Below are 25,268 nucleotides of genomic sequence, written 5' to 3'. Positions count from 1 at the left end.
TACGTACGTAGTTTAACACCCTAAACCACCGTCTTTTTCTTCACGCTCGCAATTCATCGCCTTAATATGAATCGATCTTCATCTTCTTCACTAAACATAGATGAGTCATCTTACACATCTTCTCCTTTACATGATGATGGATTGTCATCGGGTACACAAGAATCTCTTAACGAAGAAAACGAGTAAGTCTCGTTATTGTTTTAATTGAATTCATAGGTATTTATAGTCTTTTTTCTGTTATTTTGCATTCATGTTGTAATTGAAAAGGGTTCATGAAAACCTGGATGATGATGATGATGGAAGTGATACTAGTTTTTGTGATAATGATAATAAGAATAATATGGATTTTCTTTCATTGATTCTAATATATAAACTTTGGTGACTGTAGGCATACGTTTACTAGCATTGAAGAAAAAGAGACATATTGTGAATTAAACTTAAATGAGGATGAATGTCATGAAGAAATTTCTCCTGAAGATAACCAAGGAAACAGTGATCATTGTGATCAAAATACTGAATTTGAAAGTCAAGAAGATGTCAATGTTTAAGAAAAATTTGAAAAAAATATGCACCATGAAGATAATATTTTAGAACCAAAAGTAGGTATGGTATTTGACACAGTTGAGGAACTAGCCAGCTTTTATGCAAATTATGGTAAGAAAACAGGATTTGGAGTTTCTAAAAGGTCTTCCCGAAAGTCTCTTGAGGATGAGGAGAAAAGGTATGCTACAATTTCGTGTCATCGAGCTGGAAAGTCACAATCAAAAACAAAAAATAGTTTAAATCCACGTCCTATTACGAAAACAGAATGTGGAGCGAGAATTAATGCAAAACGTGGAAGTGATAATAAGTGGTATGTTTCAAAAGTTCAACTTAAGCATAATCACCCCTTTAGCCCGAGCAAAGGACGATTTTATCGATGTAATCGGGTCATAAATGCTCGTGTGCGAAGGCAACTTGAAATCTTTCAAAGAGCAGGAGTAAGAATGAATAAGGGTTTCAATACATTGGTAGTGGAGAATAAAGGATATAAAAATATACCATTTACCGAAAAAGATTGTCGCAATTACATTGATAAAGTAAAACGGTTAAAGTTTGGGGAAGGGGATGCCGAAGCAATTCAAAGTTATTTTATGAAAGTTCAATCTACATTCCCTAACTTTTTTTATGCATGGGAGTTGGATGATGAAAATCGGTTGAAGAGTTTGTTTTGGGCAGATGGAAGGTGTAGGGCAGCTTATGAAGAATTTGGGGATGTTGTCACCTTTGATACAACTTATTTGACAAATAAGTATCACATGCCAATGGCTCCATTTGTAGGTGTAAACCATCATGGACAATCCGTATTGCTCGGTTGTGGATTGGTTTCAAATGAAGATACTAAGTCTTTTATATGGCTTTTTCAAACATGGCTTACATGTATGTATGGACGTGCTCCTGCAGCCATCATAACAGACCAAGATCAAGCAATGAAAAAAGCAATTGAAGTTGTATTTCCCGCTGTACGTCATAGGTACACCATTGAACATATGATTATGTTTCAAATTTTTAAAAACAATACTACTTATTTGTTATCTATAATTGTAGAATGAAATTAATACACTAGTGCATTTGATCATGTCATACTTGCAGGTGGTGTTTATGGCATATACTTAAAAAGCTACCTGACAAGCTTGGTAGGCATAAGAGATATAAATTAGTTAAGTACAAGCTTAAAAAACTTGTGTATGATACTTTTACTCCTGTTGAATTTGAAACCGCGTGGAATAATATGCTAGAAAAGTGCCACCTCAAAAATAATAGGTGGTTGAAAGGTTTGTTTGATGAAAGACAACGTTGGGTCCCTTGTTTTGTGAAAGATATTTTTTGGGCTGGGATGTCTACTACTCAAAGAAGTGAGAGCATAAATTCATTTTTTGATAAATATGTAAACAAAAAAAACGACATTGAAGCAGTTTGTTGAACAATATGAAAATGCATTAAGGGACAGGGCCGAAAAGGAAAATGTAGAAGATTTTAATTCTTACAATTCGTGGTATTCGCCAATCACCCGTTATGCCATGGAAGAACAAGTAAAGGCTGTTTTCACAAATTCTAAGTTTAAAGAGTTCCGAAATGAGTTAACGGGAAAAATGTATTGTGAGATTGGTTCTTCAAAATTAGAAGAGGAGTATTTACAATATGAAGTAGTTGAGGATATTATGATTGATGAAAATATAATAAAGAAGTTATTTACTGTTAGGTTGAAAAAGGCTGATTGTGTGGAAGAATGTGATGTTAAATGTGTTTGTCGTTTGTTTGAGTTTCGAGGAATGTTGTGTAGGCATGCACTTAAGGTACTCATTGGTAATAACATATATTCGGTACCAACTAGATATATCCTAAAAAGATGGAGAAAAGATGTGAAGAGGAAGCATATTAAGGTTAAGGTAAGTTATAGTGATTGGGAGGGCTCAGAAGTTGGAAGTCGTTATGATAAAATGTGTAGTACTTTCTCTGAAGTGGCAGACTTGGCATCAGAGTTTGAAGAAAAGTGCAGTCTTGTACTTAATAGAGTCAACGAATTAAAGAAGGAGGTCTTAGATGGAAAAAGTAATGATGGTAGTTTTGTCTCTACTCAAAAGGCGAGTCCTTCTAAGAAGGATAAAGTTACGATGTGCCGGTTCGGGGAAAAGGTCGTCCTCCAAATAGTAGGCTTAAGTCCAAGTCTGAGAAAGTCATTACCAAAATGCAGAAGAAAAATAAGGTATTATAACTATATTTTTCAATTCACTTAATTGTTTTCGAGTATATTGATAAATGCCCAATTGCAATTGTAGAAGTCACAAGGTTCTGATCATAAAGAAGTTGGTGGTTTTGATGATAATGGACCAGTGAAGAAACGCACAAAGAATGGGAAAGAGGTAATTTACTAACGAAGTAAATATGTACTATTAAACTTGTTTTATAGTACACTGACTATAACAATCCACCATGTTTTATATCGATTGTAGGCTATTCAAAATGTCTACCATGTTGAGAATGAATATAGTCATACGAAATATGCTAACTATCCGCATCACTATGGTGGATTTGTTCCGCATTATGCTAGTCAAGAGCCATACTATCCTTTGCCAATGAATCATATGTTTCACCAAGTATCACAACTACAACATTTAGGCGTCCAAGTGCAACAACCTTCACAAGTCAACTCTCTGAATGCAGCCTTTAAAGATCCAAATACGACATTTATCTATCCAAATACATCTGAATTTTTCGGTCCATAGTTGGAGTCTTGTTATTTAACTCGTATATTCAATATGCCACAATTTCCATTATAGACTGCTTTATTATCTACCGTGGATATTGTCTTGTGTGGATATTGTTTTTTATTTGTTCTAATCTTTGAGTTATTACTAGTTTATCATCTTGTAAGTTCATGGATCTTTATGGTCTCTGTTATTTAAAGTTGTTCTAAAGTATTACTCCTAATAAACACTTGACAATAAATGTATATGAGCTTGTAATATGGATGTTGCACTATAATGTACACCATAATGTAGGTACATGTATGAATATGATCTTATAATGAAGGTACTAATCCCTCAATTGTTTCCTGAATTTTCAACATAAATAGGCAAAAAGATATATATTGTGACATTTCATCAAACATGTAATGGGCACTAGAAAATTATACAGTTAGTTATTAGTGTGTTTGTAAACGATCCATATGACTAAGAAAGTTCAACAACAAAGTTATGAACTAATGAAGTGAACTGACGCTATTACGAAAATAAAAAAATAGTTTAAATTAATTAACCTACTTATACATGTGAATAATCCCAGAAGAAAGTTTCAAACACCATGAATTAATGTCTCCATTGATTAACAAATTAAGGTAATGTTTAGCTTCAGAATGATTCACAAATTTAACCCAAAAAAAATAAAAATCGTAGATGTTAATAATCGACTGTGACTCAAGAGTGTGTATAAATTTGGAGAAGAAATGTCCAAGTGGAAATATATAAGAAAATAAGAGAGATGTTATTTTATTTTTGGTTAATAGAATTAGTGGGATTGCCAACTCACCCTGCCATGTCAGTTTGTATACAAGTGTTAGTATAAATTGTTTATATTTCTAGAATTTCTCTAGACTGAGAAATTCTAGAAACACAAACGTTTTACTAACATTTTTTTACAAACTGACATGGAATGGTGAGTTGGCATCCCACTCATCTAATTCTCTATTTTATAATTAAATATTTAATTAATTTAATACGTATTTACATTGTCTTTAAATATGGATAATATTTACTAAATAATTAATTGATTTTTGATAGCTAATATTACGTACGTAGTTTAACACCCTAAACCACCGTCTTTTTCTTCACGCTCGCAATTCATCGCCTTAATATGAATCGATCTTCATCTTCTTCACTAAACATAGATGAGTCATCTTACACATCTTCTCCTTTACATGATGATGGATTGTCATCGGGTACACAAGAATCTCTTAACGAAGAAAACGAGTAAGTCCCGTTATTGTTTCAATTGAATTCGTAGGTATTTATAGTCTTTTTCTATTATTTTGCATTCATGTTGTAATTGAAAAGGGTTCATGAAAACCTGGATGATGATGATGATGGAAGTGATACTAGTTGTTGTGATAATGATAATAAAAATAATATGGATTTTCTTTCTTTGATTCTAATATATAAACTTTGGCGACTGTAGGCATACGTTTACTAGCATTGAAGAAAAAGAGACATATTGTGAATTAAACTTAAATGAGGATGAATGTCATGAAGAAATTTCTCCTGAAGATAACCAAGGAAACAGTGATCATTGTGATCAAAATACTGAATTTGAAAGTCAAGAAGATGTCAATGTTCAAGAAAATTTGAAAAAAATATGCACCATGAAGATAATATTTTAGAACCAAAAGTAGGTATGGTATTTGACAAAGTTGAGGAATTAGCCAGCTTTTATGCAAATTATGGTAAGAAAACAGGATTTGGAGTTTCTAAAAGGTCTTCCCGAAAGTCTCTTGAGGATGAGGAGAAAAGGTATGCTACAATTTCGTGTCATCGAGCTGGAAAGTCACAATCAAAAACAAAAAATAGTTTAAATCCACGTCCTATTACGAAAATAGAATGTGGAGCGAGAGTTAATGCAAAACGTGGAAGTGATAATAAGTGGTATGTTTCAAAAGTTCAACTCAAGCATAATCACCCCTTTAGCCCGAGCAAAGGACGATTTTATCGATTTAATCGGGTCATAAATGCTCGTGTGCGAAGGCAACTTGAAATCTTTCAAAGAGCAGGAGTAAGAATGAATAAGGGTTTCAATACATTGGTAGTGGAGAATAAAGGATATGAAAATATACCATTTACCGAAAAAGATTGTCGCAATTACATTGATAAAGTAAAACGGTTAAAGTTTGGGGAAGGGGATGCCGAAGCAATTCAAAGTTATTTTATGAAAGTTCAATCTACATTCCCTAACTTTTTTTATGCATGGGAATTGAATGATGAAAATCACATGACTTACTATACCATTTTGAAAATTTATCAGCCACATCTCACCAGATTTTGTGTCCCACTCAAACTTATTTAGTCCCTTAGACCCACTCAAACTTATTTAGTCCCGCTCAAATCTCATGGCCGCAATTCAAACCTCGTGACCCTAATTCCTTCAACGTCAGCACCTTCATGTTTTTTTTTTCCGCATATCTTTTGTCTTCGATTTAACGTCGATTTGCGTTAAATTCTCGTACAAAGTTACTTTAACACTTCCGTAACCATAAATCTTACTTTTAATCATATTCTAACTCAAACTCATCAAAAAATCATCCAAGGTAATAACGTTGAGAACCGATAACGCGTATAAAAATATACTTTGAATATAATTAGGCGTTATCATCTTTAATGAAGACGTATTACTAGTGGTGAATTCATGATCAAAATTCAAAGGTTCTTGAATTTTTTCCAGAACTAATACATTTGTCGGTTACTTTTATGAGTGTGAACTTCCAAAAAATCACAAAATCTTAATAATATATGAGTTTTATAGTTAAATTTAGTAGTGTTATATACAATTTGAAAGATATTTTGTTAAAAAAATAAATTCAAAACTAGTTGTGGTATGAGACACCCTCAACAACAAATAGAATCGCCATTGCATATTACTATTTTAATATATTTATTAGTGGAACTAGTCATTAATAATTTTTTTTTTTTTTGTGTGTGTTGCGAAAAGATATGTATTATATTTAAAGTTGATCTAGAATATCTAATTTTGTTAGAATATTTATTCAAAATCGATAACGTCTATTTGGTAGTAGGGATGTCAATGAATCGGATGATGCTGTATCTATATCCATATTCATTTAGTTTTTGTCCATTCATATCCATGTCCATATCCATTTAGTTTCAGATCAGCTATCCATATTCATATCTGTAGATTAAACGGGTTAATGGATATTCAATGAATATTAAAAAAATGTTATAATATTTTTTAATATGCGATTAAAATAAAAACGTAGTATAGAAAAAAATAAATATAACATGACATAATTAAAATCTATCCATAAGAATGTATAATTTTTGTCGAAGATTAACAAAATTTGTTAAGTTTATTATAAAACATATGTTATGAAAAATTAAATTTGAATTTTGTAAGTTTATTTTGTTAGATACGTGTTTTATTGTAATATATTATTATTGTTATTTCATTATAAGCTTGAAAACAACATGTAAATCTAACGGTAAATGAACTTGTAATAGTAGATATGTAAGCATATATCTATATTTATGAATTTGTATATGTATTTCGGATGGTAGTGGATATATCCATGAATGAAACTTTTCATCCATGTCCATATCAATATCCATTTAGATACATCCATATTTGAATCCATATCTATTTAGATTCATCCATATCCATCACGAAGCGGGTGAATTGAGTAGATATCCATCGAATGAATCAGGTGCTCATTACCATTCCTATTTGTTAGATCCAACGATCTATTTGACAAATCAATTAAACAAGACCCAAATATAAACCTACGCATTGTACAAACATATACTATTTGAAAACTACCACAAGAACTACGGTTGAAACTCCCTAAACCTACTTAAACCAACGTCAAAAAAGCTGTTGGCGAACCAGGAAAACTGATATGTTGCAATCTACAACCAAAATATATAATGGGACATTTTTTTTATAACGACAGATTTTATTAGGCTTCTAGTAAGCAACTAGAACTTATTATTTACTTTTAATATAATAATTATAATTATAATTATTATATTATTAATATTCAAATATGAATTCTTTTTACGAAATTAATTACGTCACATATGTATGCGAAAATACATGTCTCTATACATTTGTAAAAACAACGACAAGTTTCTTAGTTAAACGGGTAATTAAAATAAATGATTTTAGCAATTACATTCATTTAATACCTAAAACATGTCATTAAATTATTTCGTTTGAACAAACCCATAATTTTACGGGTCATTTCACTAGTAATTTAACATTAGAGAAATTCTAGAAATACAAACAATTTATACTAACACTTGTATACAAACTGACATGGCAGGGTGAGTTGGCAATCCCACTAATTCTATTAACCAAAAATAAAATAACATCTCTCTTATTTTGTTATATATTTCCACTTGGACATTTCTTCTCCAAATTTATACACACTCTTGAGTCACAGTCGATTATTAACATCTACGAATTTTTATTTTTTTTTGGGTTAAATTTGTGAATCATTCTGAAGCTAAACATTACCTTAATTTGTTAATCAATGGAGACATTAATTCATGGTGTTTGAAACTTTCTTCTAGGTTTATTCACATGTATAAGTAGGTTAATTAATTTAAACTGTTTTTTTATTTTCGTAATAGCGTCAGTTCACTTCATTAGTTCATAACTTTGTTGTTGAACTTTCTTAGTCATATGGATCGTTTACAAACACACTAATAACTAACTGTATAATTTTCTAGTGCCCATTACATTTTTGATGAAACTAACTGTATAATTTTCTAGTGCCCATTACATTTTTGATGAAATGTCACAATATATATCTTTTTGCCTATTTATGTTGAAAATTCAGGAAACAATTGAGGGATTAGTACCTTCATTATAAGATCATATTCATACATGTACCTACATTATGGTGTACATTATGGTGCAGCATCCATATTACAAGCTCATATACATTTATTGTCAAGTGTTTATTAGGAGTAATACTTTAGAACAACTTTAAATAACAGAGACCATAAAGATCCATGAACTTACAAGATGATAAACTAGTAATAACTCAAAGATTAGAACAAATAAAAAACAATATCCACACAAGACAATATCCACGGTAGATAATAAAGCAGTCTATAATGGAAATTGTGACATATTGAATATACGAGTTAAATAACAAGACTCCAACTATGGACCGAAAAATTCAGATGTATTTGGATAGATAAATGTCGTATTTGGATCTTTAAAGGCTGCATTCAGAGAGTTGACTTGTGAAGGTTGTTGCACTTGGACGCCTAAATGTTGTAGTTGTGATACTTGGTGAAACATATGATTCATTGGCAAAGGATAGTATGGCTCTTGACTAGCATAATGCGGAACAAATCCACCATAGTGATGCAGATAGTTAGCATATTTCGTATGACTATATTCATTCTCAACATGGTAGACATTTTGAATAGCCTACAATCGATATAAAACATGGTGGATTGTTATAGTCAGTGTACTATAAAACAAGTTTAATAGTACATATTTACTTCGTTAGTAAATTACCTCTTTCCCATTCTTTGTGCGTTTCTTCACTGGTCCATTATCATCAAAACCACCAACTTCTTTATGATCAGAACCTCGTGACTTCTACAACTGCAATTGGGCATTTATCAATATACTCGAAAACAATTAAGTGAATTGAAAAATATAGTTTTAATACCTTATTTTTCTTCTGCATTTTGGTAATGACTTTCTCAGACTTGGACTTAAGCCTACTATTTGGAGGACGGCCTTTCCCCCGAACCGGCACCGGATCACGAATCGTAACTTTATCCTTCTTAGAAGGACTCGCCTTTTGAGTAGAGACAAAACTACCATCATTACTTTTTCCATCTAAGACCTCCTTCTTTAATTCGTTGACTCTATTAAGTACAAGACTGCACTTTTCTTCAAACTCTGATGCCAAGTCTGCCACTTCAGAGAAAGCACTACACATTTTATCATAACGACTTCCAACTTCTGAGCCCTCCCAATCACTATAACTTACCTTAACCTTAGTATGCTTCCTCTTCACATCTTTTCTCCATCTTTTTAGGATATATCTAGTTGGTACCGAATATATGTTATTACCAATGAGTACCATAAGTGCATGCCTACACAACATTCCTCGAAACTTAAACAAACGACAAACACATTTAACATCACATTCTTCCACAAAATCAGCCTTTTTCAACCTAACAGTAAATGACTTCTTTATTATATTTTAATCAATCATAATAATATCCTCAACTACTTCATATTGTAAATACTCCTCTTCTAATTTTGAAGAACCAATCTCACAATACATTTTTCCCGTTAACTCATTTCGGAACTCTTTAAACTTAGAATTTGTGAAAACAGCCTTTACTTGTTCTTCCATGGCATAACGGGTGATTGGCGGATACCATGAATTGTAAGAATTAAAATCTTCTACATTTTCCTTTTCGGCCCTGTCCCTTAATGCATTTTCATATTGTTCAACAAACTGCTTCAATGTCGTTTTTTTGTTTACATATTTATCAAAAAATGAATTTATGCTCTCACTTCTTTGAGTAGTAGACATCCCCGCCCAAAAAATATCTTTCACAAAACAAGGGACCCAACGTTGTCTTTCATCAAACAAACCTTTCAACCACCTATTATTTTTGAGGTGGCACTTTTCTAGCATATTATTCCACGCGGTTTCAAATTCAACAGGAGTAAAAGTATCATACACAGCTTTTTTAAGCTTGTACTTAACTAATTTATAATTCTTATGCCTACCAAGCTTGTCAGGTAGCTTTTTAAGTATATGCCATAAACACCACCTGCAAGTATGACGTGATCAAATGCACTAGTGTATTAATTTCATTCTACAATTATAGATAACAAATAAGTAGTATTGTTTTTAAAAATTTAAACATAATCATATGTTCAATGGTGTACCTATGACGTACAGCGGGAAATACAACTTCAATTGCTTTTTTCATTGCTTGATCTTGGTCTGTTATGATGGCTGCAGGAGCACGTCCATACATACATGTAAGCCATGTTTGAAAAAGCCATATAAAAGACTTAGTATCTTCATTTGAAACCAATCCACAACCGAGCAATACGGATTGTCCATGATGGTTTACACCTACAAATGGAGCCATTGGCATGTGATACTTATTTGTCAAATAAGTTGTATCAAAGGTGACAACATCCCCAAATTCTTCATAAGCTGCCCTACACCTTCCATCTGCCCAAAACAAACTCTTCAACCGATTTTCATCATCCAACTCCCATGCATAAAAAAAGTTAGGGAATGTAGATTGAACTTTCATAAAATAACTTTGAATTGCTTCGGCATCCCCTTCCCCAAACTTTAACCGTTTTACTTTATCAATGTAATTGCGACAATCTTTTTCGGTAAATGGTATATTTTTATATCCTTTATTCTCCACTACCAATGTATTGAAACCCTTATTCATTCTTACTCCTGCTCTTTGAAAGATTTCAAGTTGCCTTGGCACACAAGCATTTATGACCCGATTACATCAATAAAATCGTCCTTTGCTCGGGCTAAAGGGGTGATTATGCTTGAGTTGAACTTTTGAAACATACCACTTATTATCACTTCCACGTTTTGCATTAACTCTCGCTCCACATTCTGTTTTCGTAATAGGACGTGGATTTTAACTATTTTTTGTTTTTGATTGTGATTTTCCAGCTCGATGACACGAAATTGTAGCATACCTTTTCTCCTCATCCTCAAGAGACTTTCGGGAAGACCTTTTAGAAACTCCAAATCCTGTTTTCTTACCATAATTTGCATAAAAGCTGGCTAGTTCCTCAACTGTGTCAAATAACATACCTACTTTTGGTTCTAAAATATTATCTTCATGGTGCATATTTTTTTCAAATTTTTCTTGAACATTGACATCTTCTTGACTTTCAAATTCAGTATTTTGATCACAATGATCACTGTTTCCTTGGTTATCTTCAGGAGAAATTTCTTCATGACATTCATCCTCATTTAAGTTTAATTCACAATATGTCTCTTTTTCTTCAATGCTAGTAAACGTATGCCTACAGTCACCAAAATTTATATATTAGAATCAATGAAAGAAAATCCATATTATTCTTATTATCATTATCACAACAACTAGTATCACTTCCATCATCATCATCATCATCCAGGTTTACATGAACCCTTTTCAATTACAACATGAATGCAAAATAACAGAAAAAAGACTATAAATACCTACGAATTCAATTGAAACAATAACGGGACTTACTCGTTTTCTCCGTTAAGAGATTCTTGTGTACCCGATGACAATCCATCATCATGTAAAGGAGAAGATGTGTAAGATGACTCATCTATGTTTAGTGAAGAAGATGAAGATCGATTCATATTAAGGCGATGAATTGCGAGCGTGAAGAAAAAGATGGTGGTTTAGGGTGTTAAACTACGTACGTAATATTAGCTATCAAAAATCAATTAATTATTTAGTAAATATTATCCATATTTAAAGACTATGTAAATACGTATTAAATTAATTAAATATTTAATTATAAAATAGAGAATTAGATGAGTGGGATGCCAACTCACCATTCCATGTCAGTTTGTAAAAAAATGTTAGTAAAACGTTTGTGTTTCTAGAATTTCTCAGTCTAGAGAAATTCTAGAAATACAAACAATTTATACTAACACTTGTATACAAACTGACATGGCAGGGTGAGTTGGCAATCCCACTAATTCTATTAACCAAAAATAAAATAACATCTCTCTTATTTTCTTATATATTTCCACTTGGACATTTCTTCTCCAAATTTATACACACTCTTGAGTCACAGTCGATTATTAACATCTACGAATTTTTTTTTGGGGGTTAAATTTGTGAATCATTCTGAAGCTAAACATTACCTTAATTTGTTAATCAATGGAGACATTAATTCATGGTGTTTGAAACTTTCTTCTGGGTTTATTCACATGTATAAGTAGGTTAATTAATTTAAACTGTTTTTTTATTTTCGTAATAGCGTCAGTTCACTTCATTAGTTCATAACTTTGTTGTTGAACTTTCTTAGTCATATGGATCGTTTACAAACACACTAATAACTAACTGTATAATTTTCTAGTGCCCATTACATGTTTGATGAAATGTCACAGTATATATCTTTTTGCCTATTTATGTTGAAAATTCAGGAAACAATTGAGGGATTAGTACCTTCATTATAAGATCATATTCATACATGTACCTACATTATGGTGTACATTATGGTGCAGCATCCATATTACAAGCTCATATACATTTATTGTCAAGTGTTTATTAGGAGTAATACTTTAGAACAACTTTAAATAACAGAGACCATAAAGATCCATGAACTTACAAGATGATAAACTAGTAATAACTCAAAGATTAGAACAAATAAAAAACAATATCCACACAAGACAATATCCACGGTAGATAATAAAGCAGTCTATAATGGAAATTGTGACATATTGAATATACGAGTTAAATAACAAGACTCCAACTATGGACCGAAAAATTCAGATGTATTTGGATAGATAAATGTCATATTTGGATCTTTAAAGGCTGCATTCAGAGAGTTGACTTGTGAAGGTTGTTGCACTTGGACGCCTAAATGTTGTAGTTGTGATACTTGGTGAAACATATGATTCATTGGCAAAGGATAGTATGGCTCTTGACTAGCATAATGCGGAATAAATCCACCATAGTGATTCGGATAGTTAGCATATTTCGTAAGACTATATTCATTCTCAACATGGTAGACATTTTGAATAACCTACAATCGATATAAAACATGGTGGATTGTTATAGTCAGTGTACTATAAAACAAGTTTAATAGTACATATTTACTTCGTTAGTAAATTACCTCTTTCCCATTCTTTGTGCGTTTCTTCACTGGTCCATTATCATCAAAACCACCAACTTCTTTATGATCAGAACCTTGTGACTTCTACAATTGCAATTGGGCATTTATCAATATACTCAAAAACAATTAAGTGAATTGAAAAATATAGTTATAATACCTTATTTTTCTTCTGCATTTTGGTAATGACTTTCTCAGACTTGGACTTAAGCCTACTATTTGGAGGACGACCTTTTCCCCGAACCGGCACCGGATCACGAATCGTAACTTTATCCTTCTTAGAAGGACTCACCTTTTGAGTAGAGACAAAACTACCATCATTACTTTTTCCATCTAAGACCTCCTTCTTTAATTCGTTGACTCTGTTAAGTACAAGACTGCACTTTTCTTCAAACTCTGATGCGAAGTCTGCCACTTCAGAGAAAGCACTACACATTTTATCATAACGACTTCCAACTTCTGAGCCCTCCCAATCACTATAACTTACCTTAACCTTAGTATGCTTCCTCTTCACATTTTTCTCCATCTTTTTAGGATATATCTAGTTGGTACCGAATATATGTTATTACCAATGAGTACCGTAAGTGCATGCCTACACAACATTCCTCGAAACTCAAACAAACGACAAACACATTTAACATCACATTCTTCCACACAATCAGCCTTTTTCAACCTAACAGTAAATGACTTCTTTATTATATTTTCATCAATCATAATATCCTCAACTACTTCATATTGTAAATACTCCTCTTCTAATTTTGAAGAACCAATCTCACAATACATTTTTCCCGTTAACTCATTTCGGAACTCTTTAAACTTAGAATTTGTGAAAACAGCCTTTACTTGTTCCTCCATGGCATAACGGGTGATTGGCGGATACCACGAATTGTAAGAATTAAAATCTTCTACATTTTCCTTTTCGGCCCTGTCCCTTAATGCATTTTCATATTGTTCAACAAACTGCTTCAATGTCGTTTTTTTGTTTACATATTTATCAAAAAATGATTTATGCTCTCACTTCTTTGAGTAGTAGACATCCCCGCCCAAAAAATATCTTTCACAAAACAAGGGACCCAACGTTGTCTTTCATCAAACAAACCTTTCAACCACCTATTATTTTTGAGGTGGCACTTTTCTAGCATATTATTCCACGCGGTTTCAAATTCAACAGGAGTAAAATTATCATACACAGCTTTTTTAAGCTTGTACTTAACTAATTTATATCTCTTATGCCTACCAAGCTTGTCAGGTAGCTTTTTAAGTATATGCCATAAACACCACCTGCAAGTATGACGTGATCAAATGCACTAGTGTATTAATTTCATTCTACAATTATAGATAACAAATAAGTAGTATTGTTTTTAAAAATTTAAACATAATCATATGTTCAATGGTGTACCTATGACGTACAGCGGGAAATACAACTTCAATTGCTTTTTTCATTGCTTGATCTTGGTCTGTTATGATGGCTGCAGGAGCACGTCCATACATACATGTAAGCCATGTTTGAAAAAGCCATATAAAAGACTTAGTATCTTCATTTGAAACCAATCCACAACCGAGCAATACGGATTGTCCATGATGGTTTACACCTACAAATGGAGCCATTGGCATGTGATACTTATTTGTCAAATAAGTTGTATCAAAGGTGACAACAACCCCAAATTCTTCATAAGCTGCCCTACACCTTCCATCTGCCCAAAACAAACTCTTCAACCGATTTTCATCATCCAACTCCCATGCATAAAAAAAGTTAGGGAATGTAGATTGAACTTTCATAAAATAACTTTGAATTGCTTCGGCATCCCCTTCCCCAAACTTTAACCGTTTTACTTTATCAATGTAATTGCGACAATCTTTTTCGGTAAATGGTATATTTTCATATCCTTTATTCTCCACTACCAATGTATTGAAACCCTTATTCATTCTTACTCCTGCTCTTTGAAAGATTTCAAGTTGCCTTCGCACACGAGCATTTATGACCCGATTACATCGATAAAATTGTCCTTTGCTCGGGCTAAAGGGGTGATTATGCTTGAGTTGAACTTTTGAAACATACCACTTATTATCACTTCCACGTTTTGCATTAACTCTCGCTCCACATTCTGTTTTAGTAATAGGACGTGGATTTAAACTATTTTTTGTTTTTGATTGTGACTTTCCAGCTCGATGACACGAAATTGTAGCATACCTTTTCTCCTCATCCCCAAGAGACTTTCGGGAAGACCTTTTAGAAACTCCAAATCCTGTTTTCTTACCATAATTTGCATAAAAGCTGGCTAGTTCCTCAACTGTGTCAAATACCATACCTACTTTTGGTTCTAAAATATTATCTTCATGGTGCATATTTTTTTTCAAATTTTTCTTGAACATTGACATCTTCTTGACTTTCAAATTCAGTATTTTGATCACAATGATCACTGTTTCCTTGGTTATCTTCAGGAGAAATTTCTTCATGACATTCATCCTCATTTAAGTTTAATTCACAATATGTCTCTTTTTCTTCAATGCTAGTAAACGTATGCCTACAGTCACCAAAGTTTATATATTAGAATCAATGAAAGAAAATCCATATTATTCTTATTATCATTATCACAACAATTAGTATCACTTCCATCATCATCATCATCATCATCCAGGTTTTCATGAACCCTTTTCAATTACAACATGAATGCAAAATAACAGAAAAAAGACTATAAATACCTACGAATTCAATTGAAACAATAACGGGGCTTACTCGTTTTCTTCGTTAAGAGATTCTTGTGTACCCGATGACAATCCATCATCATGTAAAGGAGAAGATGTGTAAGATGACTCATCTATGTTTAGTGAAGAAGATGAAGATCGATTCATATTAAGGCGATGAATTGCGAGCGTGAAGAAAAAGACGGTGGTTTAGGGTGTTAAACTACGTACGTAATATTAGCTATCAAAAATCAATTAATTATTTAGTAAATATTATCCATATTTAAAGGCTATGTAAATACGTATTAAATTAATTAAATATTTAATTATAAAATAGAGAATTAGATGAGTGGGATGCCAACTCACCATTCTATGTCAGTTTGTAAAAAAATGTTAGTAAAATGTTTGTGTTTCTAGAATTTCTCAGTCTAGAGAAATTCTAAAAATACAAACAATTTATACTAACACTTGTATACAAACTGACATGGCAGGGTGAGTTGGCAATCCCACTAATTCTATTAACCAAAAATAAAATAACATCTCTCTTATTTTCTTATATATTTCCACTTGGACATTTCTTCTCCAAATTTATACACACTCTTGAGTCACAGTCGATTATTAACATCTACGAATTTTTTTTTTGGGTTAAATTTGTGAATCATTCTGAAGCTAAACATTACCTTAATTTATTAATCAATGGAGACATTAATTCATGGTGTTTGAAACTTTCTTCTGGGTTTATTCACATGTATAAGTAGGTTAATTAATTTAAACTGTTTTTTTATTTTCGTAATAGCGTCAGTTCACTTCATTAGTTCATAACTTTGTTGTTGAACTTTCTTAGTCATATGGATCGTTTACAAACACACTAATAACTAACTGTATAATTTTCTAGTGCCCATTACATGTTTGATGAAATGTCACAATATATATCTTTTTGCCTATTTATGTTGAAAATTCAAGAAACAATTGAAGGATTAGTACCTTCATTATAAGATCATATTCATACATGTACCTACATTATGGTGTACATTATGGTGCAGCATCCATATTACAAGCTCATATACATTTATTGTCAAGTGTTTATTAGGAGTAATACTTTAGAACAACTTTAAATAACAGAGACCATAAAGATCCATAAACTTACAAGATGATAAACTAGTAATAACTCAAAGATTAGAACAAATAAAAAACAATATCCACACAAGACAATATCCATGGTAAATAATAAAGCAGTCTATAATGGAAATTGTGACATATTGAATATACGAGTTAAATAACAAGACTCCAACTATGGACCGAAAAATTCAGATGTATTTGGATAGATAAATGTCGTATTTGGATCTTTAAAGGCTGCATTCAGAGAGTTGACTTGTGAAGGTTGTTGCACTTGGATGCCTAAATGTTGTAGTTGTGATACTTGGTGAAACATATGATTCATTGGCAAAGGATAGTATGGCTCTTGACTAGCATAATGCGGAACAAATCCACCATAGTGATGCGGATAGTTAGCATATTTCGTATGACTATATTCATTCTCAACATGGTAGACATTTTGAATAGCCTACAATCGATATAAAACATGGTGGATTGTTATAGTCAGTGTACTATAAAACAAGTTTAATAGTACATATTTACTTCGTTAGTAAATTACCTCTTTCCCATTCTTTGTGCGTTTCTTCACTGGTCCATTATCATCAAAACCACCAACTTCTTTATGATCAGAACCTCGTGACTTCTACAATTGCAATTGGGCATTTATCAATATACTCGAAAACAATTAAGTGAATTGAAAAATATAGTTATAATACCTTATTTTTCTTCTGCATTTTGGTAATGACTTTCTCAGACTTGGACTTAAGCCTACTATTTGGAGGACGACCTTTTCCCCGAACCGGCACCGGATCACGAATCGTAACTTTATCCTTCTTAGAAGGACTCGCCTTTTGAGTAGAGACAAAACTACCATCATTACTTTTTCTATCTAAGACCTCCTTCTTTAATTCGTTGACTCTATTAAGTACAAGACTGCACTTTTCTTCAAACTCTGATGCCAAGTCTGCCACTTCAGAGAAAGCACTACACATTTTATCATAACGACTTCCAACTTCTGAGCCCTCCCAATCACTATAACTTACCTTAACCTTAGTATGCTTCCTCTTCACATCTTTTCTCCATCTTTTTAGGATATATCTAGTTGGTACCGAATATATGTTATTACCAATGAGTACCGTAAGTGCATGCCTACACAACATTCCTCGAAACTCAAACAAACGACAAACACATTTAACATCACATTCTTCCACACAATCAGCTTTTTTCTACCTATCAGTAAATGACTTCTTTATTATATTTTCATCAATCATAATAATATCCTCAACTACTTCATATTGTAAATACTCCTCTTCTAATTTTGAAGAACCAATCTCACAATACATTTTTCCCGTTAACTCATTTCGGAATTCTTTAAACTTAGAATTTGTGAAAACAGCCTTTACTTGTTCTTCCATGGCATAACGGGTGATTGGCGGATACCACGAATTGTAAGAATTAAAATCTTCTACATTTTCCTTTTCGGCCCTGTTCCTTAATGCATTTTCATATTGTTCAACAAACTGCTTCAATGTCGTTTTTTTGTTTACATATTTATCAAAAAATGAATTTATGCTCTCACTTCTTTGAGTAGTAGACATCCCCGCCTAAAAAATATCTTTCACAAAACAAGGGACTCAACGTTGTCTTTCATCAAACAAACCTTTCAACCACCTATTATTTTTGAGGTGGCACTTTTCTAGCATATTATTCCACGCGGTTTCAAATTCAACAGGAGTAAAAGTATCATACACAGCTTTTTTAAGCTTATACTTAACTAATTTATATCTCTTATGCCTACCAAGCTTGTCAGGTAGCTTTTTAAGTATATGCCATAAACACCACCTGCAAGTATGACGTGATCAAATGCACTAGTGTATTAATTTCATTCTACAATTATAGATAACAAATAAGTAGTTTTGTTTTTAAAAATTTAAACATAATCATATGTTCAATGGTGTACCTATGACGTACAGCGGGAAATACAACTTCAATTGCTTTTTTCATTGCTTGATCTTGGTCTGTTATGATGGCTGCAGGAGCACGTCCATACATACATGTAAGCCATGTTTGAAAAAGCCATATAAAAGACTTAGTATCTTCATTTGAAACCAATCCACAACCGTGCAATACGGATTATCCATGATGGTTTACACCTACAAATGGAGCCATTGGCATGTGATACTTATTTGTCAAATAAGTTGTATCAAAGGTGACAACATCCCCAAATTCTTCATAAGCTGCCCTACACCTTCCATCTGCCCAAAACAAACTCTTCAACCGATTTTCATCATCCAAATCCCATGCATAAAAAAAGTTAGGGAATGTAGATTGAACTTTCATAAAATAACTTTGAATTGCTTCGGCATCCCCTTCCCCAAACTTTAACCGTTTTACATTATCAATGTAATTGCGACAATCTTTTTCGGTAAATGGTATATTTTCATATCCTTTATTCTCCACTACCAATGTATTGAAACCCTTATTCATTCTTACTCCTGCTCTTTGAAAGATTTCAAGTTGCCTTCGCACACGAGCATTTATGACCCGATTACATCGATAAAATCGTCCTTTGCTCGGGCTAAAGGGGTGATTATGCTTGAGTTGAACTTTTGAAACATACCACTTATTATCACCTCCACGTTTTGCATTAACTCCCGCTCCACATTCTGTTTTTGTAATAGGACGTGGATTTAAACTATTTTTGTTTTTGATTGTGACTTTCCAGCTCGATGACACGAAATTGTAGCATACCTTTTCTCCTCATCCTCAAGAGACTTTCGGGAAGACCTTTTAGAAACTCCAAATCCTGTTTTCTTACCATTATTTGCATAAAAGCTGGCTAGTTCCTCAACTGTGTCAAATACCATACCTACTTTTGGTTCTAAAATATTATCTTCATGGTGCATATTTTTTTCAAATTTTTCTTGAACATTGACATCTTCTTGACTTTCAAATTCAGTATTTTGATCACAATGATCACTGTTTCCTTGGTTATCTTCAGGAGAAATTTCTTCATGACATTCATCCTCATTTAAGTTTAATTCACAACATGTCTCTTTTTCTTCAATGCTAGTAAACGTATGCCTACAGTCACCAAAGTTTATATATTAGAATCAATGAAAGAAAATCCATATTATTCTTATTATCATTATCACAACAACTAGTATCACTTCCATCATCATCATCATCATCATCCAGGTTTTCATGAACCCTTTTCAATTACAACATGAATGCAAAATAACAGAAAAAAGACAATAAATACCTACGAATTCAATTGAAACAATAACGGGACTTACTCGTTTTCTTCGTTAAGAGGTTCTTGTGTACCCGATGACAATCCATCATCATGTAAAGGAGAAGATGTGTAAGATGACTCATCTATGTTTAGTGAAGAAGATGAAGATCGATTCATATTAAGGCGATGAATTGCAAGCGTGAAGAAAAAGACGGTGGTTTAGGGTGTTAAACTACGTACGTAATATTAGCTATCAAAAATCAATTAATTATTTAGTAAATATTATCCATATTTAAAGACTATGTAAATACGTATTAAATTAATTAAATATTTAATTATAAAATAGAGAATTAGATGAGTGGGATGCCAACTCACCATTCCATGTCAGTTTGTAAAAAAATGTTAGTAAAACGTTTGTGTTTCTAGAATTTCTCAGTCTAGAGAAATTCTAGAAATACAAACAATTTATACTAACACTTGTATACAAACTGACATGGCAGGGTGAGTTGGCAATCCCACTAATTCTATTAACCAAAAATAAAATAACATCTCTCTTATTTTCTTATATATTTCCACTTGGACATTTCTTCTCCAAATTTATACACACTCTTGAGTCACAGTCGATTATTAACATCTACGAATTTTTTTTTTTTGGGTTAAATTTGTGAATCATTCTGAAGCTAAACATTACCTTAATTTGTTAATCAATGGAGACATTAATTCATGGTGTTTGAAACTTTCTTCTGGGTTTATTCACATGTATAAGTAGGTTAATTAATTTAAACTGTTTTTTTATTTTCGTAATAGCGTCAGTTCACTTCATTAGTTCATAACTTTGTTGTTGAACTTTCTTAGTCATATGGATCGTTTACAAACACACTAATAACTAACTGTATAATTTTCTAGTGCCCATTACATGTTTGATGAAATGTCACAATATATATCTTTTTGCCTATTTATGTTGAAAATTCGGGAAACAATTTAGGGATTAGTACCTTCATTATAAGATCATATTCATACATGTACCTACATTATGGTGTACATTATGGTGCAGCATCCATATTATAAGCTCATATACATTTATTGTCAAGTGTTTATTAGGAGTAATACTTTAGAACAACTTTAAATAACAGAGACCATAAAGATCCATGAACTTACAAGATGATAAACTAGTAATAACTCAAAGATTAGAACAAATAAAAAACAATATCCACACAAGACAATATCCACGGTAGATAATAAAGCAGTCTATAATGGAAATTGTGACATATTGAATATACGAGTTAAATAACAAGACTCCAACTATGGACCGAAAAATTCAGATGGATTTGGATAGATAAATGTCGTATTTGGATCTTTAAAGGCTGCATTCAGAGAGTTGACTTGTGAAGGTTGTTGCACTTGGACGCCTAAATGTTGTAGTTGTGATACTTGGTGAAACATATGATTCATTGGCAAAGGATAGTATGGCTCTTGACTAGCATAATGCGGAACAAATCCACCATAGTGATGCGGATAGTTAGCATATTTCGTATGACTATATTCATTCTCAACATGGTAGACATTTTGAATAGCCTACAATCGATATAAAACATGGTGGATTGTTATAGTCAGTGTACTATAAAACAAGTTTAATAGTACATATTTACTTCGTTAGTAAATTACCTCTTTCCCATTCTTTGTGCGTTTCTTCACTGGTCCATTATCATCAAAACCACCAACTTCTTTATGATCAGAACCTTGTGACTTCTACAATTGCAATTGGGCATTTATCAATATACTCGAAAACAATTAAGTGAATTGAAAAATATAGTTATAATACCTTATTTTTCTTCTGCATTTTGGTAATGACTTTCTCAGACTTGGACTTAAGCCTACTATTTGGAGGACGACCTTTTCCCCGAACCGGCACCGGATCACGAATCGTAACTTTATCCTTCTTAGAAGGACTCGCCTTTTGAGTAGAGACAAAACTACCATCATTACTTTTTCCATCTAAGACCTCCTTCTTTAATTCGTTGACTCTATTAAGTACAAGACTGCACTTTTCTTCAAACTCTGATGCCAAGTCTGCCACTTCAGAGAAAGCACTACACATTTTATCATAACGACTTCCAACTTCTGAGCCCTCCCAATCACTATAACTTACCTTAACCTTAGTATGCTTCCTCTTCACATCTTTTCTCCATCTTTTTAGGATATATCTAGTTGGTACCGAATATATGTTATTACCAATGAGTACCGTAAGTGCATGCCTACACAACATTCCTCGAAACTCAAACAAACGACAAACACATTTAACATCACATTCTTCCATACAATCAGCCTTTTTCAACCTAACAGTAAATGACTTCTTTATTATATTTTCATCAATCATAATATCCTCAACTACTTCATATTGTAAATACTCCTCTTCTAATTTTGAAGAACCAATCTCACAATACATTTTTCCCGTTAACTCATTTCGAAACTCTTTAAACTTAGAATTTGTGAAAACAGCCTTTACTTGTTCTTCCATGGCATAACGGGTGATTGGCGGATACCACGAATTGTAAGAATTAAAATCTTCTACATTTTCCTTTTCGGCCCTGTCCCTTAATGCATTTTCATATTGTTCAACAAACTGCTTCAATGTCGTTTTTTTGTTTACATATTTATCAAAAAATGAATTTATGCTCTCACTTCTTTGAGTAGTAGACATCCCCGCCCAAAAAATATCTTTCACAAAACAAGGGACCCAACGTTGTCTTTCATCAAATAAACCTTTCAACCACCTATTATTTTTGAGGTGGCACTTTTCTAGCATATTATTCCACGTGGTTTCAAATTCAACAGGAATAAAAGTATCATACACAGCTTTTTTAAGCTTGTACTTAACTAATTTATATCTCTTATGCCTACCAAGCTTGTCAGGTAGCTTTTTAAGTATATGCCATAAACACCACCTGCAAGTATGATATGATCAAATGCACTAGTGTATTAATTTCATTCTACAATTATAGATAACAAATAAGTAGTATTATTTTTAAAAATTTAAACATAATCATATGTTCAATGGTGTAACTATGACGTACAGCGGGAAATACAACTTCAATTGCTTTTTTCATTGCTTGATCTTGGTCTGTTATGATGGCTGCAGGAGCACGTCCATACATACATGTAAGCCATGTTTGAAAAAGCCATATAAAAGACTTAGTATCTTCATTTGAAACCAATCTACAACCGAGCAATACGGATTGTCCATGATGGTTTACACCTACAAATGGAGCCATTGGCATGTGATACTTATTTGTCAAATAAGTTGTATCAAAGGTGACAACATCCCCAAATTCTTCATAAGCTGCCCTACACCTTCCATCTGCCCAAAACAAACTCTTCAACCGATTTTCATCATCCAACTCCCATGCATAAAAAAAGTTAGGGAATGTAGATTGAACTTTCATAAAATAACTTTGAATTGCTTCGGCATCCCCTTCCCCAAACTTTAACCGTTTTACTTTATCAATGTAATTGCGACAATCTTTTTCGGTAAATGGTATATTTTCATATCCTTTATTCTCCACTACCAATGTATTGAAACCCTTATTCATTCTTACTCCTGCTCTTTGAAAGATTTCAAGTTGCCTTTGCACACGAGCATTTATGACCCGATTACATCGATAAAATCGTCCTTTGCTCGGGCTAAAGGGGTGATTATGCTTGAGTTGAACTTTTGAAACATACCACTTATTATCACTTCCACGTTTTGCATTAACTCCCGCTCCACATTCTATTTTCGTAATAGGACGTGGATTTAAACTATTTTTTGTTTTTGATTGTGACTTTCCAGCTCGATGACACGAAATTGTAGCATACCTTTTCTCCTCATCCTCAAGAGACATTCCGGAAGACCTTTTAGAAACTCCAAATCCTGTTTTCTTACCATAATTTGCATAAAAGCTGGCTAGTTCCTCAACTGTGTCAAATACCATACCTACTTTTGGTTCTAAAATATTATCTTCATGGTGCATATTTTTTTCAAATTTTTCTTGAACATTGACATCTTCTTGACTTTCAAATTCAGTATTTTGATCACAATGATCACTGTTTCCTTGGTTATCTTCAGGAGAAATTTCTTCATGACATTCATCCTCATTTAAGTTTAATTCACAATATGTCTCTTTTTCTTCAATGCTAGTAAACGTATGCCAACAGTCACCAAAGTTTATATATTAGAATCAATGAAAGAAAATCCATATTATTCTTAATATAATTATCACAACAACTAGTATCACTTCCATCATCATCATCATCATCCAGGTTTTCATGAACCCTTTTCAATTACAACATGAATGCAAAATAACAGAAAAAAGACTATAAATACCTACGAATTCAATTGAAACAATAACGGGACTTACTCATTTTCTTCGTTAAGAGATTCTTGTGTACCCGATGACAATCCATCATCATGTAAAGGAGAAGATGTGTAAGATGACTCATCTATGTTTAGTGAAGAAGATGAAGATCGATTCATATTAAGGTGATGAATTGCGAGCGTGAAGAAAAAGACGGTGGTTTAGGGTGTTAAACTACGTACGTAATATTAGCTATCAAAAATCAATTAATTATTTAGTATATATTATCCATATTTAAAGACTATGTAAATACGTATTAAATTAATTAAATATTTACTTATAAAATAGAGAATTAGATGAGTGGGATGCCAACTCACCATTCCATGTCAGTTTGTAAAGAAATGTTAGTAAAACGTTTGTGTTTCTAGAATTTCTCAGTCTAGAGAAATTCTAGAAATACAAACAATTTATACTAACACTTGTATACAAACTGACATGGCAGGATGAGTTGGCAATCCCACTAATTCTATTAACCAAAAATAAAATAACATCTCTCTTATTTTCTTATATATTTCCACTTGGGAATTTCTTCTCCGAATTTATACACACTCTTGAGTCACAGTCGATTATTAACATCTACGATTTTTTTTTTTTTTTTTGGGTTAAATTTGTGAATCATTCTGAAGCTAAACATTACCTTAATTTGTTAATCAATGGAGACATTAATTCATGGTGTTTGAAACTTTCTTCTGGGTTTATTCACATGTATAAGTAGGTTAATTAATTTA

General features: G+C 32.5%; 5 protein-coding genes across 5 annotated transcripts; 2 read left to right on the top strand and 3 right to left on the bottom strand.

Annotated features, from left to right (window-relative positions):
• The first annotated feature begins 605 nt into the window (after window positions 1-605).
• On the top strand, window positions 606-3,266 carry LOC139864457 (protein FAR-RED IMPAIRED RESPONSE 1-like). The gene is made up of 5 exons (XM_071853038.1): window positions 606-1,513; window positions 1,633-1,954; window positions 2,001-2,675; window positions 2,820-2,903; window positions 2,994-3,266. Exons 1-5 carry the CDS (start codon window positions 606-608, stop codon window positions 3,264-3,266), a joined length of 2,262 nt encoding a protein of 753 aa, XP_071709139.1.
• Window positions 3,267-4,929: 1,663 nt separating this feature from the next.
• On the top strand, window positions 4,930-5,595 carry LOC139864456 (protein FAR1-RELATED SEQUENCE 4-like). The gene has a single exon (XM_071853037.1). The coding sequence runs from the start codon at window positions 4,930-4,932 to the stop codon at window positions 5,593-5,595; it is 666 nt and encodes a 221-aa protein (XP_071709138.1).
• Window positions 5,596-12,771: 7,176 nt separating this feature from the next.
• Window positions 12,772-15,438, bottom strand: LOC139864455 (protein FAR1-RELATED SEQUENCE 4-like). The gene is made up of 6 exons (XM_071853036.1): window positions 14,531-15,438; window positions 14,205-14,412; window positions 13,762-14,091; window positions 13,292-13,672; window positions 13,135-13,218; window positions 12,772-13,044 (listed from the first exon to the last, which is right to left on the bottom strand). Exons 1-6 carry the CDS (start codon window positions 15,436-15,438, stop codon window positions 12,772-12,774), a joined length of 2,184 nt encoding a protein of 727 aa, XP_071709137.1.
• A 1,669-nt stretch (window positions 15,439-17,107) lies between these two features.
• Window positions 17,108-18,509, bottom strand: LOC139864453 (protein FAR-RED IMPAIRED RESPONSE 1-like). Its single transcript, XM_071853035.1, has 4 exons — window positions 18,142-18,509; window positions 17,628-18,060; window positions 17,471-17,554; window positions 17,108-17,380 (listed from the first exon to the last, which is right to left on the bottom strand). Exons 1-4 carry the CDS (start codon window positions 18,507-18,509, stop codon window positions 17,108-17,110), a joined length of 1,158 nt encoding a protein of 385 aa, XP_071709136.1.
• A 2,939-nt stretch (window positions 18,510-21,448) lies between these two features.
• LOC139864452 (protein FAR1-RELATED SEQUENCE 4-like) lies at window positions 21,449-24,659 on the bottom strand. The gene is made up of 5 exons (XM_071853034.1): window positions 24,544-24,659; window positions 23,186-24,319; window positions 21,969-23,091; window positions 21,812-21,895; window positions 21,449-21,721 (listed from the first exon to the last, which is right to left on the bottom strand). The coding sequence occupies exons 1-5, from the start codon at window positions 24,657-24,659 to the stop codon at window positions 21,449-21,451; spliced, it is 2,730 nt and encodes a 909-aa protein (XP_071709135.1).
• Window positions 24,660-25,268: the final 609 nt, after the last annotated feature.

This window comes from Rutidosis leptorrhynchoides, chromosome 8, assembly GCF_046630445.1.
Source record: "Rutidosis leptorrhynchoides isolate AG116_Rl617_1_P2 chromosome 8, CSIRO_AGI_Rlap_v1, whole genome shotgun sequence".
NCBI lineage: Eukaryota > Viridiplantae > Streptophyta > Magnoliopsida > Asterales > Asteraceae > Rutidosis > Rutidosis leptorrhynchoides.
The sequence above is the reverse complement of the archived record's forward strand: the minus strand, read 5'-3'. Positions and strand labels throughout refer to the sequence as shown.

Coding starts and splice junctions, on each gene's coding strand:
- LOC139864457 (XM_071853038.1), top strand. CDS start 606: ATGGTATTTGACACAGTTGAGGAACTAGCCAGCTTTTATGCAAATTAT. Junction 1,514..1,632: donor TTTCCCGCTGTACGTCATAG/GTACACCATTGA, acceptor TCATACTTGCAG/GTGGTGTTTATGGCATATAC. Junction 1,955..2,000: donor AAAAAAACGACATTGAAGCA/GTTTGTTGAACA, acceptor AGGGCCGAAAAG/GAAAATGTAGAAGATTTTAA.
- LOC139864456 (XM_071853037.1), top strand. CDS start 4,930: ATGGTATTTGACAAAGTTGAGGAATTAGCCAGCTTTTATGCAAATTAT.
- LOC139864455 (XM_071853036.1), bottom strand. CDS start 15,438: ATGGTATTTGACACAGTTGAGGAACTAGCCAGCTTTTATGCAAATTAT. Junction 14,092..14,204: donor TTGATGAAAGACAACGTTGG/GTCCCTTGTTTT, acceptor ACATTGAAGCAG/TTTGTTGAACAATATGAAAA. Junction 13,045..13,134: donor GCACAAAGAATGGGAAAGAG/GTAATTTACTAA, acceptor TATCGATTGTAG/GTTATTCAAAATGTCTACCA.
- LOC139864453 (XM_071853035.1), bottom strand. CDS start 18,509: ATGTCTACTACTCAAAGAAGTGAGAGCATAAATTCATTTTTTGATAAA. Junction 17,555..17,627: donor AAATGCAGAAGAAAAATAAG/GTATTATAACTA, acceptor TTGCAATTGTAG/AAGTCACGAGGTTCTGATCA. Junction 17,381..17,470: donor GCACAAAGAATGGGAAAGAG/GTAATTTACTAA, acceptor TATCGATTGTAG/GCTATTCAAAATGTCTACCA.
- LOC139864452 (XM_071853034.1), bottom strand. CDS start 24,659: ATGAATCGATCTTCATCTTCTTCACTAAACATAGATGAGTCATCTTAC. Junction 23,092..23,185: donor ACCATTGAACATATGATTAT/GTTTAAATTTTT, acceptor TCATACTTGCAG/GTGGTGTTTATGGCATATAC. Junction 21,722..21,811: donor GCACAAAGAATGGGAAAGAG/GTAATTTACTAA, acceptor TATCGATTGTAG/GCTATTCAAAATGTCTACCA.